General features: G+C 42.6%; 1 protein-coding gene and 1 long non-coding RNA gene across 5 annotated transcripts in view; one reads left to right on the top strand and one right to left on the bottom strand.

Annotated features, from left to right (window-relative positions):
• Positions 1-17,966, bottom strand: part of LOC115147154 (erbin-like) — a 121,189-nt gene that overhangs the window by 50,623 nt on the left and 52,600 nt on the right. For all 4 annotated transcript variants that reach the window (XM_029689201.2, XM_029689203.2, XM_029689202.2 and 1 more), the window contains 5 exons: positions 10,399-10,596; positions 9,663-9,780; positions 4,943-5,021; positions 4,084-4,173; positions 514-570 (listed from right to left, as the gene is read on the bottom strand). In XM_029689201.2, the coding sequence (XP_029545061.2) occupies positions 514-570; positions 4,084-4,173; positions 4,943-5,021; positions 9,663-9,780; positions 10,399-10,587 (533 nt within the window). In that variant the 5' untranslated portion in view covers positions 10,588-10,596. The remainder of the gene's footprint in view (positions 1-513; positions 571-4,083; positions 4,174-4,942; positions 5,022-9,662; positions 9,781-10,398; positions 10,597-17,966) is intronic.
• Positions 15,198-17,752, top strand: LOC115147155 (uncharacterized). Its single transcript, XR_003866288.2, has 3 exons — positions 15,198-17,245; positions 17,331-17,354; positions 17,564-17,752. It is a non-coding gene; the product is annotated as an uncharacterized LOC115147155 (long non-coding RNA).

Below are 17,966 nucleotides of genomic sequence, written 5' to 3'. Positions count from 1 at the left end.
GCGCTCCGCCTGCAAAGGCTAGTGATTTAGCTGTTCATTACTCGTCTTGTTGGCTGAGGAAAAGTAAATGTGGACAGTTATTCTAACAGCTTCAAAGTGAGCGGTAAGGACACACGGCGTTGCGTCCTCGACTTGCATGTTCTGTTAAGATGAATTACCATAATCGAAATGCGAGTTCGGTCATTCTGAACACCGTGGGTGGGCGCCCTAATCCGGTTACGCACCCAATGCATATGGGTCTGGTAAATTAAAATTCCATACGGTGAAATTCAATGCCACAGACAAAAAGTGAGAGAGACTGAGAAAGCAAGAGTGTGTAGGGGAGAGAGGGAGAGAAAAGAGGGAGCGAGATAGAGGACAATAGAAAGGCACTTGTCCTTTTTTCTCCCTCCCACAAAAATGGTTGCTCACAAAGAGCCACCTCTTGTTCGTCCGTGGACTGTGAGCTGTGAGGTCTGCAAGGGCTTTGATATGGGGAAAACAACAAGTGAAACAGAGACAGAGAAAACTTACTTTGGCAGCATCTTTAACTGGTTCTCTCTCAGCTCCAGGATCTGCAGTTTAGTCAACCTGAGGGAGAGTGAGAGAGGAGAGCGAGAGATAGAATACAAGTCAATGACATAACACTCACTGTGTATACTCAAAGTGAAATCTATTGACCAGCCTTCAGGGACATGGGATAGTGTTGTTTTACTGGATGGTTTTGTCTAAAAACAAAGGCTTATCCTGGGGCTGGATCACTGGGGCCTGACCAACGATGTGAGCCATACAGATATGTAATTCAAGATTCCACATGACTCCTGCTAGTTTGAAACCCAGCTGTGATTCAGCTGTAAAGTGGAGGAACTGAGCCCAAGAGAAAGCTACATAAGGTCAGTAGCAAGGTTTCCTCCCATGTCATAAACCTATATGATCTAGCCATGATTACATACTATATCTTACAGTAAGTTCGGAAAGTATTCAGACCCCTTCCGCTTCTCCAGATTTTCTTACGTTACAGCCTTATTCTGAAATTGGTTACATAAATGTTTTTTCCTCAGTCTACACACAATACCCCATAATGACAAAGCGAAAACAGGTTTGCAGATTTTTTGCAAATGTATTACAAATAAAAAAAAACTGAAATATATTCAGACCCTTTGCTATGAAACTCAAAATTGCGCTCAGCTGCATCCTGTTCCCATTGATCATCGTTGAGATGTTACTACAACTTGATTGGAGTCCACCTGTGGTAAATTCAATCGATTGGGCATGGTTTGGAAAGGCACACACCTGTCTATATAAAAGGTCCCACAGTTGACAGTGCATGTCAGAGCAAAAACCAAGCCATGAGGTTGAAGGAATTGTCCGTAGAGCGAGACAGGATTGTAAAGAGGCACGGATCTGGGGAAGGGTACCAAAACATTTCTGCAGCATTGAAGGTCCCCAAGAGCACAGTGGCCTCCCGAGTGGCGCAGCGGTTTAAGGCACTGCATCTCAGTGCTAGAGGCATCACTACAGACCCTGGTTCGATTCCAGGCTCTATCACAACCGGCCGTGATTGAGAGGCCAAATAGAGCGGGGCACAATTGGCCCATTGTCGTCCGGGTTAGGACGTCATTGTAAATTAAAATTTGTTCTTAACTGACTTGCCTGGTTAAATAAAGGTTAAATAAAATTTTAAAAATACATTCTTAAATGGAAGAAGTTTGGCACCATCAAGACACGCCCGGCCAAACTGAGCCATCAGGGGAGAAGAGCCTTGGTCAGGGAGGTGACCAAGAAGAGTTCTTGGTCACTCTGACAGAGCTCCAGAATTCCTCTGTGGAGATAGGAGAACCTTCCAGAAGAACAACCATCTATGCAGAACTCCTCAGTAAAATGCACATGACAGCCTTTCTTGTAGTTTGCCAAAAGGCACCTAAGATTCTCTGTTCTGATGAAACCAAAATTGAACTCTTTGGCCTGAATGCCAAGCGTCACGGGACAATGTCCGTGAGTGGCCCAGCCAGAGCCGAGACTTGAACCCATTTCGAACATCTCTGGAGACCTGAAAAAAGCTGTGCAGTGATGCTCCCCATCCAACCTGACAGAGCTTGAGAGGATCTGCAGAGAAGAATGGGAGAAACTCCTCAAATACACATGTCAAGCTTGTATCATCAAACCCAAGAAGACTCGACGCTGTAATCACTGCCAAAGGTGCTTCAACAAAGTACTGAGTAAAAGGTCTGAATACTTATGTAAATGTCATTTAAGTTGTTTTATGTTTTTTTTATACATTTGCAAAAAAATCTACAAAACTATTTTTGCTTTGTCATTATGGGGTATTGTGTTTAGATTAATGAAAAGAAGAAAAATAACAATTGAATCCATTTTAGAGGCTGTGTAAAGTAACAAAATTTGGAAAACGTAAAGGGGTCTGAAAACTTTCCAAATGCACTGTATATACAGTTGTGATCTTCACCCTGGGAGAGATGAGTTATATGATAAAGAGTTAGTCTCTATAGAGACAGGGGAGTGTGGAAGTTGAAGCAATTGAAGAAGAAAGAGGGTTGTAGCAGTTGATTTTATCTCAAACTTTAACATCACACTGCATTCATACACATATTGGTTCCTCTGACTTCTAACCTCACACACACACACACACACACACTGCAACGCACGCACAACTGCAACGCACGCACAACTGCAACGCACAACTGCAACGCACAACTGCAACGCACAACTACAACTGCAACGCACGCACAACTGCAATGCACAACTGCAATGCACAACTGCAACGCACAACTGCAACGCACAACTGCAACGCACAACTGCAACGCACAACTGCAACGCACAACTGCAGTGCACGCACAACTGCAATGCACGCACAACTGCAACGCACGCACAACTGCAGTGCACAACTGCAGTGCACGCACAACTGCAATGCACAACTGCAACGCACAACTGCAACGCACGCACAACTGCAGTGCACAACTGCAGTGCACGCACAACTGCAATGCACAACTGCAACGCACGCACAACTGCAACGCACGCACAACTGCAATGCACGCACAACTGCAACACACAACTGCAACGCACAACTGCAGCGCACAACTGCAGCGCACAACTGCAACGCACAACTGCAGCGCACAACTGCAACGCACGCACAACTGCAAGGCACAACTGCAACGCACGCACAACTGCAACGCACAACTGCAACACACAACTGCAACGCACAACTGCAACGCACAACTGCAACGCACAACTGCAACGCACGCACAACTGCAACGCACAACTGCAACGCACAACTGCAACCAACTGCAGCGCACAACTGCAGCGCACAACTGCAGCGCACAACTGCAGCGCACAACTGCAACGCAAGGCACAACTGCAAGGCACAACTGCAAGGCACATTCCCAGTTTAAAACATTTCCATGGGGATGGTTAAGGTCCCCAACTCTGAAGATGAGATAAGAAAACATGGATTCATGCCCGTCATTCCAACATCACTATAAGGTAACAGCTTCCTGTCTCGAGGGAATAACCTACAGTACCTTGTCATGCTATTTTTTTGTGACAAAAATTTCACCCCTTGAATCCATTTTCAATACCTGCCTGCTTCCTTGCATGTGAGCACTTGTGTACTTTAAGGCCAACAAATGCAGTGTATTTGCTTTTGGAGGTTTGCTCCCCTTATGCCCTCAGAACAGCCTCAACTCGTCGGGGCATGGACTACAAGATGTCGAAAGCGTTCAAACACGGATTCTGGCCCATGTTGACTCCAATGCTTGTCACACTCGTGTCAAGTTGGCTGGATGTCTTTTTGGTGGTGGACCATTCTTGATACAGACGGGAAACTGTTTAGGGTGAAAAATCCAGCAGCGTTGCTGTTCTTGGCGCATAACCCGTTCAAAAGGCACTTAAATATTTTTGTCTTGCCCTCTGTCTCCTCCCTTCTAAACCGACTGAAGATTTAACAGGTGACAATAATAAGGCATCATAGGTTTCACCTGGATTCACCTGGTCAGTCTATGTCATGAAAAATGGCATGTTCCTAATGTTTTGTACAGTCAGTGTATATGAATTGTGATTGATTGATTGATTGATTGACTGATGTCTTACCTGCCGAAGCTGGCTGGAAGGAACTCGAGGAAGGCGTCATTCAGGTAGAGCTGTGACAGGCTGAGGAGCTGGGTGAAACCCTCTGGGAGCCTGCAGGGGAGACAGGAGCAACATGACCACGTCACTAACATAAATCACTAACATTGTAAAGACAGAGGAAATAAAACTGGAGACACGCACAGGAGCAGGACGAAACAATACAGGCCATTAGTTGTCGGACAGTGTTATTATTCTATTTTTTAAAAGAACCATAAAGAAGAGACAAATTACTGTATCTACGCACATCTCGGCTAAATGTGGCATAGGAGTCAGGCAGAAAAATATATCAATAAAACTCAAATCAAAGTTTAATGGTCACGTACACAGTTTGGCACACGTTTTAGCAGGTGCAGCGGAATGCTTGTCACACTAGCTCCTAACAGTACAGAAGAAAAATGCTAAAAAGTACACAAATGTCACGCAAATAAGAGTTTTTATTTTATTTTACAGAAAAGTATTGTGTGTCCAGTGTCCAAGACTATTTCCCCTTTGGGAACACTAACGTTTATCTTTGTAACGGAAAGTATATGTCTGCCAACTTTTTGCTGTTCCCAAGAAGTATCCTTTTTTGAACCATCTTGCTTAGAATATGATCTTTACTCATTGTCAGTGGTACAATTAGCTCAAATGAAAATCACATTTGACAAGAGCAAACATTCACTTAAGTCAGTGAGAACAATGAACACGAGGGGCCTTATATCGTGACTGGTCTAGCCAAAGGTGTTTACGAAATGAACATTTCAAGGCCGTAAGTCATATCCTTCGGCGTGTGTAGGTAAATACACAGGTGTGGCTTTTAAAGTATTTGAACCGAACTCACTTGGAGATGGGATTCACACTCGCTTCAACGATAGCCAGGACTTTGCAGTTCTTGATATTTTCTGGAAATTCCTGGATACCTAGAACACGAAGCAGATGTACAGTTACATCATGTCAACATTTAGGGGGTTTAATTATTGAACCGTGTTACAATTCCTGGGGGATATTCAACAGAGCAGTATCAAAACATCTCCCTATCTCGTAGATCTAAAGAGCAATATCGACTTGATCGTATAACTCATTCAATATTTTCAATATCCCACATTCAACTCCGGCTTGTTTTTGTTTTATAAACAGGAAAATCAACCGCTTCTACAGTAGCCTATACATTGCCTTCAGAATGTATTCATACCCCTCGACTTAGCCCACATTTTGTTGCCTTACAGCCTGAATTCAAAATGGAGTCAATCGATTTCATTCCTCACCCATCTTCACGCAATACCCCACAATGACAACGTGAAAACATGTTCAAAGAAATGTACTGAAAATGAAATCTCATTTAAGTGTTCACACCCCTGAATCAATACATGTTAGAATCCCCTTTGGCAGAGATTACAGCTGTGAGGTGTTCTGGGTAAGCGTAAGAGCTTTGAACACCTGGATTGTACAATATTTGCACACTATTCTTTAAAAAGAATTCTTCAAGCTGTGTCAAGTTGGTGGTTGATCATGGCTAGACAGCCATTCTCAAGTCTTGCCATAGAGTTTCAAGAAGATCTAAGTCAAAACTGTAAATAGGCCACTCAGGAACATTAAATGTCATCATGGTCAACTACTCCAGTGAGTATTTGGCCTTATGTTTAAGGTTATTGTCCTGCTGAAAGGTGCATTTGTCTCCCAGTTTGTTAGAAAACATTCCTCTAGGATTTTGCCTGTGCTTAGCTCTATTCCATTTATTTGTATCCTACAAAACTCCCTAGTCCTTGCCTATGACAAGTATATCCATAACATGATGCAGCCACCACTACAATGTTGTTGATCCATCCTCAGTCTTCACCCATCACAACCATTAAACTGTTAAGTCAACATTGGCCTCATGGTGAAATCCCCGAGCAGTTTCTTTCCTCTCTGGGAACTGAGGACACCTGTATCTTTGTAGTGATGGGTGCATTGATACACCATCCAAAGTGTAATTAATAACTTCACTATGCTCAAACGGATATTCAATGTCTGATTTTTCTTTATTTTAATATTTAACTAGCAATAGGTACCCTTCTTTGTGAGGCATTGGAAAACCTCCTTGGTCTTCACGGATGGATCGGTGTTTGAAATTCACTGCTCGACTGAGGGACCATACAGATAATTGTATGTGTGGGGTACACAGATGAGGCAAAAAAATTATGTTAAACACTATTATTACCTACAAAACGAGTCCATGCTCCCGAGTGGCGCAGCGGTCTAAGGCACTGCATCTCAGTGCTCGAGGCGTTACTACAGACAACCTGGTTGGATTCCACGCTGCATCACAACCAGCAGTGATTGGGAGTCCCATAGGGCAACGCACAATTAGCCCAGCGTCGTCCGGTTTTGGCCGGTGTAGGCGGTCATTGTAAATAAGAATTTGTTCTTAATAAACTGACTTGCCTAGTTAAATAAAGGTTAAATTACAAAAATAAATTCAAAAATTTAAGCATATGTCTTACTCCTGAACATATTTAGGCTTGCCATAACAAGGGGTTGAATACTTACTGACTAAAGACATTTCAGCTTTGAATTTTTAACACATTTCTGATAATTACACTGACGTGTGTTGGCCAATGACACAAAATGTAAATTTAATACATTTTAAATGCAGGCTGTAACACAAGGGGTATGAATACTTCCTGAAGGCACTGTATATGATTGTACGTCAATATTTATCAAAAATAGCAGGCTAACATATTGATCTTGCTTTGTGAATAGCCTATCCCTCAGAACCCACATCTAATGTGTTGACACAAAACATACAGATGTACGCCATCATTTTCCATTTAGACCAGGGATGGGCAACTGTCCCCCACCCCCAAATGTTGCCTATCCCTGATTTAGGCCAACATTTAAAAAAAGATACCCTCCAATCTTTGTAAAGCATGTTGACAAATGTTTCAATAAGTGGTGGGCAGAGGATCATTTTTGTTTTGATGTGTCAAGAAAACGTTTAATTATTATGAAAAGGGGATCATGCTAGCATTTCTGTTTTCAACAGCAGGAGAGTGGTGTAGACTAGTACCAGCCAGCCAATCAGTCAGTTAGTCCTCTGTGAGAAGTGTCTGGTCTTAGCTTCTGCATTACAGCGCCTGAGCTGCACCTTTCCTCTGTAAACAACCACAGGGCTGAGTGCTCGAGGAGTTGACACATTAGCAGAGAGAAGCTGACAGAGTGTGTCTGGCAGTTCTCACCGAAAACATCCGCTCGACAGTGGCTCAACTCGAGGGGGAGGGGGGGGTCGTGAGCACGTCTCGAGGTTTATTTCCATATACTTTGATTCGTGTTCACAACACTTAGCCCTGAGTACTAGGTGAAGGAGGGTAAGCTTCTATTAAGTAAACAGACATGGCCTTAAGTCACTAAAAACTCCCCAGATGTTCCTTACTCTGTTTGATTAGTCTGGTACGGACTCCACTGTGGTGGATGGACACAAAATACCAAGTGGAGATCAAGAAACAATATGGTGCTACTTTACTTTCTTTGCTACATGTTTATTTAGCCGCCCATCCCTCAGTGCACTGGAGCAGGAGAACAGAAAATGGTGTGCGTATGTCGCAGTGTGTGTTTGAGAATGTCTGTGTGCACCAGTCAACTGAGGCTGGACTCTGATCTTTCAGTTTCGATCAGAGATAATGTAATAACTGTAATAAAAGGCAGTACGAGTCATTGTCTCAAAGCACAGCAATCTGAAGGGACTGGCCATTACAGCATTTCTATCAAACTCAACAGTGCTCAAATGAACAGGTGGCAGATTATTTGGGAATAGTGTTCTAGTTGTTTTTCAGATAGGATATTTCTCCCCAATCACGACAGCTAGAAGAAGTGAACAAACTGAAAAACTAAATGTCACTCAATAGTAAACGTGTGCTGATGCAACTCTACGGTTTTAGAGTCTTAGAGAACGTCTGGGAGGCCCGTATTTGGTGTTAATCCCATTTGATCAATCCAGAAGCCATCAACACATACACATGCTTTCTCTCACACTGACAACTAGCAGTGAGCGGCTCCTCCATTAGACTGGATATGAGAGACAGCTCTGGGGAGCTTCATTCACAGTTGGCACCGGTTCAGTCTCAAATGACACCCTACGTAGTGCACCACTATTATATACATGAACGAGGATGTCATTTTTCGGTTTTGGACAGTTGTTGTAAGGTAGGTGCTAGGCCTACATATTCTAGTGTACAGAATCATTTGTTGTAAGGTAGGGTGCTAGGCCTACATATTCTAGTGTACAGAATCATTTGTTGTAAGGTAGGGTGCTAGGCCTACATATTCTAGTGTACAGAATCAGTTGTTGTAAGGTAGGTGGCTAGGCCTACATATTCTAGTGTACAGAATCATTTGTTGTAAGGTAGGGTGCTAGGCCTACATATTCTAGTGTACAGAATCATTTGTTGTAAGGTAAGGTGCTAGGCCTACATATTCTAGTGTACAGAATCATTTGTTGTAAAGTAGGTGCTAGGCCTACATATTCTAGTGTACAGAATAATTTGTTGTAAGGTAGGTGCTAGGCCTACATATTCTAGTGTACAGAATAATTTGTTGTAAGGTAGGTGCTAGGCCTACATATTCTAGTGTACAGAATCATTTGTTGTAAGGTAGGTGCTAGGCCTACATATTCTAGTGTACAGAATCATTTGTTGTAAAGAATAATTTGTTGTACAGAATAATTTGTTGTAAGGTAGGTGCTAGGCCTACATATTCTAGTGTACAGAATCATTTGTTGTAAGGTAGGTGCTAGGCCTACATATTCTAGTGTACAGAATCATTTGCAGGCCTCAGCCTGTCATAACTTCCTTGTTTTTGTGTGTTTTTTTACACAAGGGTTTTGTCAGCGGTGTGATCTTCTGTTGGGTGTAAAAAGAAAATGTGGTGAAACGGCACTTCTGTGTGTGAAACTTTTAAGGGTTTTCTTTGTTTTAACTTCTCAATTTAAAAAAAATGGAGGAATGATGGTTGAACCGACACAGAGACACTTTTTACATAATCTAATCCACTTTATGTTTCAGTAATTTTCTTTGACAACAGAGGGACAATTAGTTAAGTAGACTGAACATCCCACTGCTGATAAGACACTGACTTGCACACAGACTTAAAACTACGGTAATTCAGCGGCAGGGCTTTTTCACTTTCAAGCTGGCCGGTATTGTCTGGTCTCTTCCAGTCTAGCACGCGAGTCTAGTCCAGAGACGGTAGAAACAGTCTCAAACTCTTATTGAACCATCCATTGTCAACTTCAACATTCTTTAGTCATACTGCACAAATATGGAGAAGCGGGATGGCTCTTCAGTCAAAATCCACTTTTCAGAATGAGTGGCTTGATAAGTGATGGAGAGGCCTAAAATAAGAGTTGAATGGGAGACAGCAGTCATTCTAAACATAAACACCGTACCCAAAGGGGCTAAGGGGTAGGCTGCAACTCCTTAAAAGACCTCAACAAAATTATATTATGTTATTGATCTGGTCATACAGTGCTTTTGTATTGAATGAATGGTCATTCTTGTCGTATTGTTTTTGGTCATTGTGCTTACTGTTCTTGCTGACGTCCAGCTCCCTGAGATTGACGAGGTTGGCGATGGCCGCAGGCAGCACCGTGAGGTCATTGTCTGGCATGCTCAGCCGGTGGAGCAACTGGCAGTTGAACAGTTGCTATGGAGGGAGGAAGAGAGAGAACGGGAGAGAGAGCGAGAGAGAAGGCAGGGAATAAGACAAGTTGACTTCGCAGCATGACTCAGCCAGGACTCTGGCTTGTAAAAGGAAGCTGCAGCTCATTCACAGCCAAGCATCAAGTCGCTGGGCCCCAGCAGCCAGCCGGTGCTGACTTCGTTACAACACACTTGGAGAATTATAGACTGATTGAGTGTGTGGGGAAAGGGGTAAGCACAGGGCAGTACTGTGGATTGGCTCCGTTCTATCGGCAGGATATTCTCGCCTTACATAACCACTACAATCATCCCTTGGTAATGTACTCTGTGTTGTAAGCAGCAGGAGGAAAAAGGCCCAACTGACATCAGAGGGCGCAACTTGATCAAGTCCTACAGCCTGGTGCCGTCCTTACGGACTGATTTCATTGTGTCACTCTACTGAGATAGTGTTTGCCAGGGAGTGGTCACTGCAATTTGGAAAGGTTCATGTTTCTAAACCATTAAATACACATTACAGGACCACCTTTGTTTATTAAAAAAATTAAAAATGATCAGGGTATTTGGGTGTGTATCATTCTGAAATTATCATGAACACATCCATCTGTGTGTGTCTGCGTCCTACTTTGGGCAGCTCCTCGATCTGGTTGGCGTCCAGGTAGAGCTCCTCCAGGGTCTTCTCCAAGCTGAAGATCTCCTTGGGCACAGTCTCCAGGCTGCAGTGGGAGTAGTCCAGAGACGTCACCGCCTCCTCCTCCCCCCGCAGGCAGCGGCACGGCACCAGCCGCACAAACAGGTTCCGCTTGCTCGACATCCTCAGGCACTGCGGAGAGAGGGAGAGGAGAGTCAGGTGTCAGGACAGCTCAGTGAACTACTGGTGCATCTTGGGGCTAAAGCTACTACAGCTAACGTCCTAAGGCAAGAGAGAAATGTCAGAGGGAGTGTCAGATTGAAGAAATTGAACTAGTGGGCAGGTAAGGCAGGTTTTTTTTGTGTGATTACCTACCAGCTTATGAAACAAAAACTACTAACATTTTGAAAACAGCTACTGCAGAATTTATTTTGCTAGAAAATGTCATGCTTCTATTTTTATTCCCAAATGCGAGTGAAATGCTTGCACTCTGGAGCCCTGACTAAATCGCCAGCCTGGGCACTAGATGTTTGAGTGCTCTGGAAAAAAAACAGTAAAAAAAAAGACGTTTTTATGGCCATCCCTAGTATGGCCATCCCTCCACTCGGCGCTTCAATAACAGTCCAAGACGTTTAACCAAAACGTACAAAGACGATCTAAGGGCGAAGGCAGCATCCGTTATGATCTGCTAGTTTTCCACAGCCGTCCTGAACTATGGGCATAAATTGCACTGGAAGCAGTTACATAACAGGGCTGGCAGAATTATCTCGTAACCGACAATTATTAACAACCGTGAGCTTACATTTTTTTTTGTAATTATTGGCTTAATACATTATTTGATTATTTTTATATTCAAGTTAATAGTTTACTCAAACGCAGTTTTTCATTTTTACATAAAGTGGGTACATTTGGCAATAATTTTACGAGCAGAACGGCACGGTCAGGAGGAGATGCTTCATTTCCAAAACTTCCAAGCGATCAAAACCATTCGGCTTTGAGACAGGGGTGTCACCAAATCTGTGTGGTATTCACTAGGTATGTCAAATTTCCTAAAAGATGCATTAGTGGCGCAGCGGTCTAAGGCACTGCATCTCAGTGCTTGCGGCGTCACTACAGACACCGTGGTTCGAACCCAGGCTGTATCACAACCGGCCGTGATTGAGAGTCCCATAGGACGGCGCACAATTGGCCCGGCGTCGTCCGGGTTTGGCCGGTGTAGGCAGTCATTGTAAATAATCATTTGTTCTTTAACTGACTTGCCTAGCCAAATAAAGATTGTTTTCTATTTTACAAAGTACAAAAACATCTCACAAAAAATTACAATTATGACAATAACCATGGCCATTTGCTTGACAATCGTTACCCACGATTCCATAATCGTCACAACCCTATTACATAGACTAATTGTTTGTTCTCCGAGACCATATTGACACATAAGCAGGATCGGCAACGCATTATCATTCACATCTGTGTTGTGTTGAAAGTGCCGGAGCAAAAGGGCCAGCTATCATCAACACAATGCCCTCTGAGCATGGTTTAGTATGGAAACACATTACAGATAAACGGGCCCCTTTAAAATCTCTTCAGAAAGAGAGCTGTGTACATTTTGGTACAGAACGTCACTAGATAATGAAAGCAAAGCTCTTCAACAGGTTTCACATGACTTTCAATAAAGCTACGGAGCCACAGCACGGTAGTGGCACTCATCTGGCCCAGAGAAGAGACCTAATCTGGACAAGCAAAGCATACCTCATGGATATGCCTCCCCACTCCCCATTATTTTACCAGAGGTATAAACAGTGAGCTGGCACTTGAATTTGCATATAGATTACTCTGTTGCTCGTCAGTGCACTCACAATGCATCTCCATTTAGACACTAAGCCTAAGGCAAACATATGAAAAGGTCAGAGCAGTGTTTTCTACAAGCACATGGAGTCGCCAGACAGACAAAGTAGCCAGCCAGGTACCCTGTGTTAAGACATTTTTGTCAAACAAACTCCATTTTGGTTTCCTCTGGTACATTCTAATGCCTAGATTCCGTCCGAAACACATAGCAACATTTTGGAATACTCCATTGAGTTTACCTCCCAGACTGGAGAAAGGAGTTGTGGTCTTGCGTTTACAATTTAAAATGGACAAATTGTGACGGCAGTTCTTCAAACGACAAAATGGGTCTCTAAAATAAACAGAACAGATGTTCAATTAAGTTCTGGGTCAATGCCTGTTAAGAGAAGAGACAAAAAAATTCCTGAAAGAAGTTCAACAAGTGTTTTCAACTCTGTGAATTGCAGTACGTCATTGTGTTTAATTAAAAAGACTTGTTTTGACCCACAGATTTCTTATTAAAGAATCCTGTAAGAGTCTGCCGACTTCCACAGGCTTCAAGCTTCCTTTTAAGAGCCATTTTCTCAGTTACCTGCGATACAGGTATGATCGAAGAATGAAGCAGGTGTTAGTCATGGGCTTTGCTACCCAGAATGCAGCAGTTGATGGCTCCATTGTCAACACTTTGACCACAATCAGTAGATCTATATCAATGTCTTTAAAAATACCATAGGCCTATAAGTATAATTAGCTTTTAAAACAATTCAGTCGGTTTTCTTTGATCATATTTTGGACCAGAGTGAGGCTCTCTCCACTAGCCTACCTATTGTTCCTGGAGTGAGGAGGATATACCATCTTCATCGAATGTTTTTGTAAAGTATATGCTGATAATAGCCAAAAAGCCTAATCGGTATGCAAAATAGGGAGCCAAATGAACAGCTCTCTTACAGGTGCGACTCGGAAGGCTACTGACGAGTCACTCGCTTTAACGTCACAGCCTGGCAAGTCCTGATGAAGTTCATATCGAAAATCTTTAGTTTACGTGTCCCAATGCGATACCAAGTACATAACTACGTTGAAGGATTTATGAATGGCAAGGATGTGAGATCGACAATATTCAGTTGGCTTGAAACCTTTTATAAAACTTGTCAAGCTTGCTGTTCGTCAATCAAAGCACAGTAAGCCTATGAGCCACCACTCTGTGGGTACATATGAAATTAATGTGCCAGAAAACAACAGGCTAAGTTGATTTCGACTCATCATTACCCACATTATATGGGACATTCAAATCCACCCCGAGACCATGAAAGAGTAGCATGCTTAGAGCTTTGGGCCAGTAACCGAAAGGTTGCTGGATCGAATCCCCGAGCTGACAAGGTAAAAGTCTGTCGTTCTGCCCCTGAACAAGGCAGTTAACCCACTGTTCCCCAGCCGCCAAAGACGTGGATGTCAATCAAGGCAGCCCCCGGCACCTCTCCAATTCAGGTTGGGTTAAACGCTAAAGACACATTTCATTTGAAGGCATTCAGTTGGTCAACTGACTAAATATCCTCCTTTCCCTCTCTCCTCCACGTAGAAATTTGACTGAAACAGCGAGCGCAGCAGTGTACATAACTGAAATGCAATCCAGGTGACTACCTCATGACGCTGGTTGAGAGAATGCCAAGAGTGTGCAAAGCTGTCATCAAGGCAAAGGGTGGCTACTTAGAAGAATGTAAAATATATTTTGATTTGTTTAACACTTTTTTGGTTACTACACGATTCCATGTGTTATTTCATAGTTTATGTATTCACTATTATTTGGCAATGTAGAAAATAGTAAAAATAAAGAAAAACCCTTGAATGAGGTGTGTCCAAACTTTTGACTGATACTGTATGCTTGACATTTGTATCTAAAAGCATAATTAAGAAATATTTAAAAGTTGGCCTTACCTAGGCCCCCTTAAGACTTCGTAATGTAGGGACTACAAAGCAAAAACTGGTGTCATATGAAGCTTTACCGCTTGCGCTGAAATACGAGTGGTACAAAAATAAATAAAAATAAACAATAAATGAAAAGATTTGGCTTTTTTATATATATATTGTTTAACATAATATATTCCACGGGCATATCAACGTTCACGAGTTGGCTCTCGGCCATATTTTTGCTTTGTAGCACCTACATATACAGCATTATGTAGTCTTAAAGATGAACTGTGCAGAAATGGCGCTGTCATTTCTTGGCTGTTAAAAGTCAAATAGTTATCCTAATTTCAGCTTGTGACAAAACAATCAAGTATAGTGTGGAGAATCATTGTACCATCTAAAGCGCTGCGAAATATATTTTCCATAACCAAAAATATTGTATTTTCAGCTGTTTGAAGCTGGTCTACAGAACCGAAAGTAAAAGACACAAAAACTAAAACGTAAGAACGGAAAGCATAGAAATAGCACACACAGAACAGATCTACCACTTCTTAGATGAGAATGACAGATCTACAACTCACATTTCCAAAATGTCCTAAATATGCCTCCTTTGATTAATTGTTTTTTTTATTATGCTTTCAGATACAAAATGTCAAATACATGTCAACAATCCTTCCTCCAAAAGGGCCATTCTATGGATTAAATGTTGTGAAAAATCTAAGAAAACACTTGTCATTTTTGTCCTGGTTTTGTGAAGAATCAGGGCCTTCCTCCTTGGAAAACTGCTTAGGCTAAGTTTAACAAAACAGCATTTGAGAACGGACTAAATTGACGCCAGCTAACCATCTAGGGGACTGCTCAGAATCATCTCCGGGACCCAGTGCCGTTCCGAGGACCTGAGGTTGAGGAACATCTAGCAGGTGAAGGTTGAAAATAGCGTCATCAGCTCATTGTGAGGCCAGAAGGCAAAATCAAAATCTCAGCTATTTCTTCCTCCACTAATGGCTGTATTATTGCAAACTCTGCCATTGTGAGAGCCTCTTGTTCGAAATGTTTTATTATAGAGCAGTTCCTGTTGGAAGGCGTCCAAAGAAACACCACTTTCAGTCAGGCAGAGCAAGCAGCATCTACAGCAGCTCAATACGGCAGAAGGCTGAAGGCTTAATTGTGTTGTATTGAAGGATGAACAGAAACAACGTCGTGACGCAAGTCGTCCTCCAGAGAATCCAGTCCTTGACTATCGCACTTTGTCATGAAACAACGGTTGGCCCAGGTATGAAACGGCTGACGCTCGACTACTCCTCAAATCAGGAAACTAAAAGGAAACTGCTGGGCGGATTGGAAAGAAACATGTGAACGGCCTATGCTTTCTTCCCAATGCTCTGCACTCGATTCTTTGAAGGGGCCACAAGATTCACAGTGGATATTATTGGTCTGATGACAGAGTTGGCTATGGCTGGGGGGCTTTATGGCAGTCCAGAGTACAGTATTGCAACAGAGGCCTTGTTCACTGGAGTGCGTGGAGAATGTGACTTACTCCCTCTTCATCTTCATCAGCACACCGCATTGTAGCACAACATGTCCGACTCAGTCAGTGAGTCAGTGAGTGAGTGAGTGAGTGAGTGAGTGAGTGAGTGAGTGAGTGAGTGAGTGAGTGAGTGAGTGAGTGAGTGAGTGAGTGATGTAGGGCTAGTGCATGGCCATCTCTAATAGCCTGTAGAGACATGGGTCTGTCACAGCCCACCATGCTCTCCTGGGTTAGAGAAACTGAACAAGACTTCCACTGCCACCACTCCTCACTGGATGACCTTTAAATCACACTAATAGCCTGTAGAGACATGGGGCAGCCCACCATGCTCTCCTGGGTTAGAGAAACTGAACAAGACTTCCACTGCCACCACTCCTCACTGGATGACCTTTAAATCACACTAATAGCCTGTAGAGACATGGGGCAGCCCACCATGCTCTCCTGGGTTAGAGAAACTGAACAAGACTTCCACTGCCACCACTCCTCACTGGATGACCTTTAAATCACACTAATAGCCTGTAGAGACATGGGGCAGCCCACCATGCTCTCCTGGGTTAGAGAAACTGAACAAGACTTCCACTGCCACCACTCCTCACTGGATGACCTTTAAATCACACTAATAGCCTGTAGAGACATGGGGCAGCCCACCATGCTCTCCTGGGTTAGAGAAACTGAACAAGACTTCCACTGCCACCACTCCTCACTGGATGACCTTTAAATCACACTAATAGCCACATAGTTCAGGGGGGAAAAGTGAGCAGAACAGAGTTAGTGAAATAAAAAGTGTGAGAACGAGGCAAGTTAAGAGAGTTAAGTTGCACGTGCACAATTTGGGAGAAGGGCGGAAAATCGTCGCCAATGAGTGCGTGAGTACAAGTAATAGGCTAGTACGCAAGTCTGAGAGGCAGAGACAGAATTGAGTAGCCTATAATAAGCGGGAACGAGAAGGACTAAATGAGTGAAAGCGGGCCCGTCTCAGGGGGCCTCTCCTAGAGCTGGGCGAGTGTAACCATTATTATTATTTTTTTTAAATAATGATGAAATCAGCCATCAATAATTGTCTGGTGAGGTGCTAGAGCTTGGCGATACGGACCAAAAGTATTATCGTGATAACTACCAATTTTGTACAATAAAAATACACGTGTATTTTTTTTAATAAACATGTTTTAATGGACAGTTACTTTAAAATTAGCAGTAGGGCTCTAGACCTTCCCCCAGTAAGACAACGGAGATGGTAGCCTATGATTCAAAAAGTAAGCTAATTCATCTAACATATTCAGGGAATGCATAATTGACATTTTGATGTGCAGCCTTAGCCTTACAAAATAGGATCCAGATATATTTTTGGCTTTTCAGAGAATTTGCTGACATCCGGTTATATATATTACTCACCACTGAGGAAGTGGGAACTCAAAACACTTAGCTAGATTGCTAACTCTTAATACGATATTTTTGCTATATATATATATATATATATGATATAAATTGATGTTGTTTTATGATGATACCATCTATCTTTTCATATTTGTGCAAATCTTTCTAAAACAGAACACACCAATCAATGGATAATCAATCAACGAAGAGGTAAGAATATGTAGGCTATACGAATATGTTGAAGGCTGGCTGTATAGCGTGCAGATGACTGAACTGCTCACCTTTGTGTCTGCAGGTATACTTACGAGGCATACAAAAGGTATGTCAATTGGTATGTTATGCAGATCACATTACCATCCTCCGCCCTTACCTCTTCAAAGAAATTCCCATAGGCCTCGACATTATGCTATGTGTATGAAAACCATTATCAAAACATTTTTTTCATTACCACAAAAGCCAAGGTATGAATACTGTTGTGTGCATGCTTTGTTAAACACCTGTATAATTACTGTTTGATGAATATAACAGGAGACCTGTTTGATCACCATGCACTGGAAGATCATTCTGACTATGGATACGGAGAACGTCAACACATTAACATCAACACGCCAGAGGAAAGGGGGATACCTAGTCAGTTGTACGACTCAATGCCTGCAGGATATACCCACTGGACTTGGGGCTCTGCTGGGAGTTTACCTCATATTTGCATGTTTTTATTCTGCTTTGCAACAAAAATCATAATAAAACATTGACAACTAAAATATTGTGTTATTGTTGTGTGGCGGGGGTAGTTCAGAAACAAACCCCAAAAGGTTCTTCAAAAAGGTTATCCCGAGGATCCATTGAGGGGTTCTTTGAAGAAGCATTTTAAAGGGTTCTTCCAACTTATAGGGGTTCCCCCCAGTTTCAATTTGAAGAACCCCTAAAAGGA

This window comes from Oncorhynchus nerka, linkage group LG19 (assembly GCF_034236695.1).
Source record: "Oncorhynchus nerka isolate Pitt River linkage group LG19, Oner_Uvic_2.0, whole genome shotgun sequence".
NCBI classification, from domain to species: Eukaryota; Metazoa; Chordata; class Actinopteri; order Salmoniformes; family Salmonidae; genus Oncorhynchus; species Oncorhynchus nerka.
This window is presented reverse-complemented; position numbering and strand designations above follow the sequence as displayed.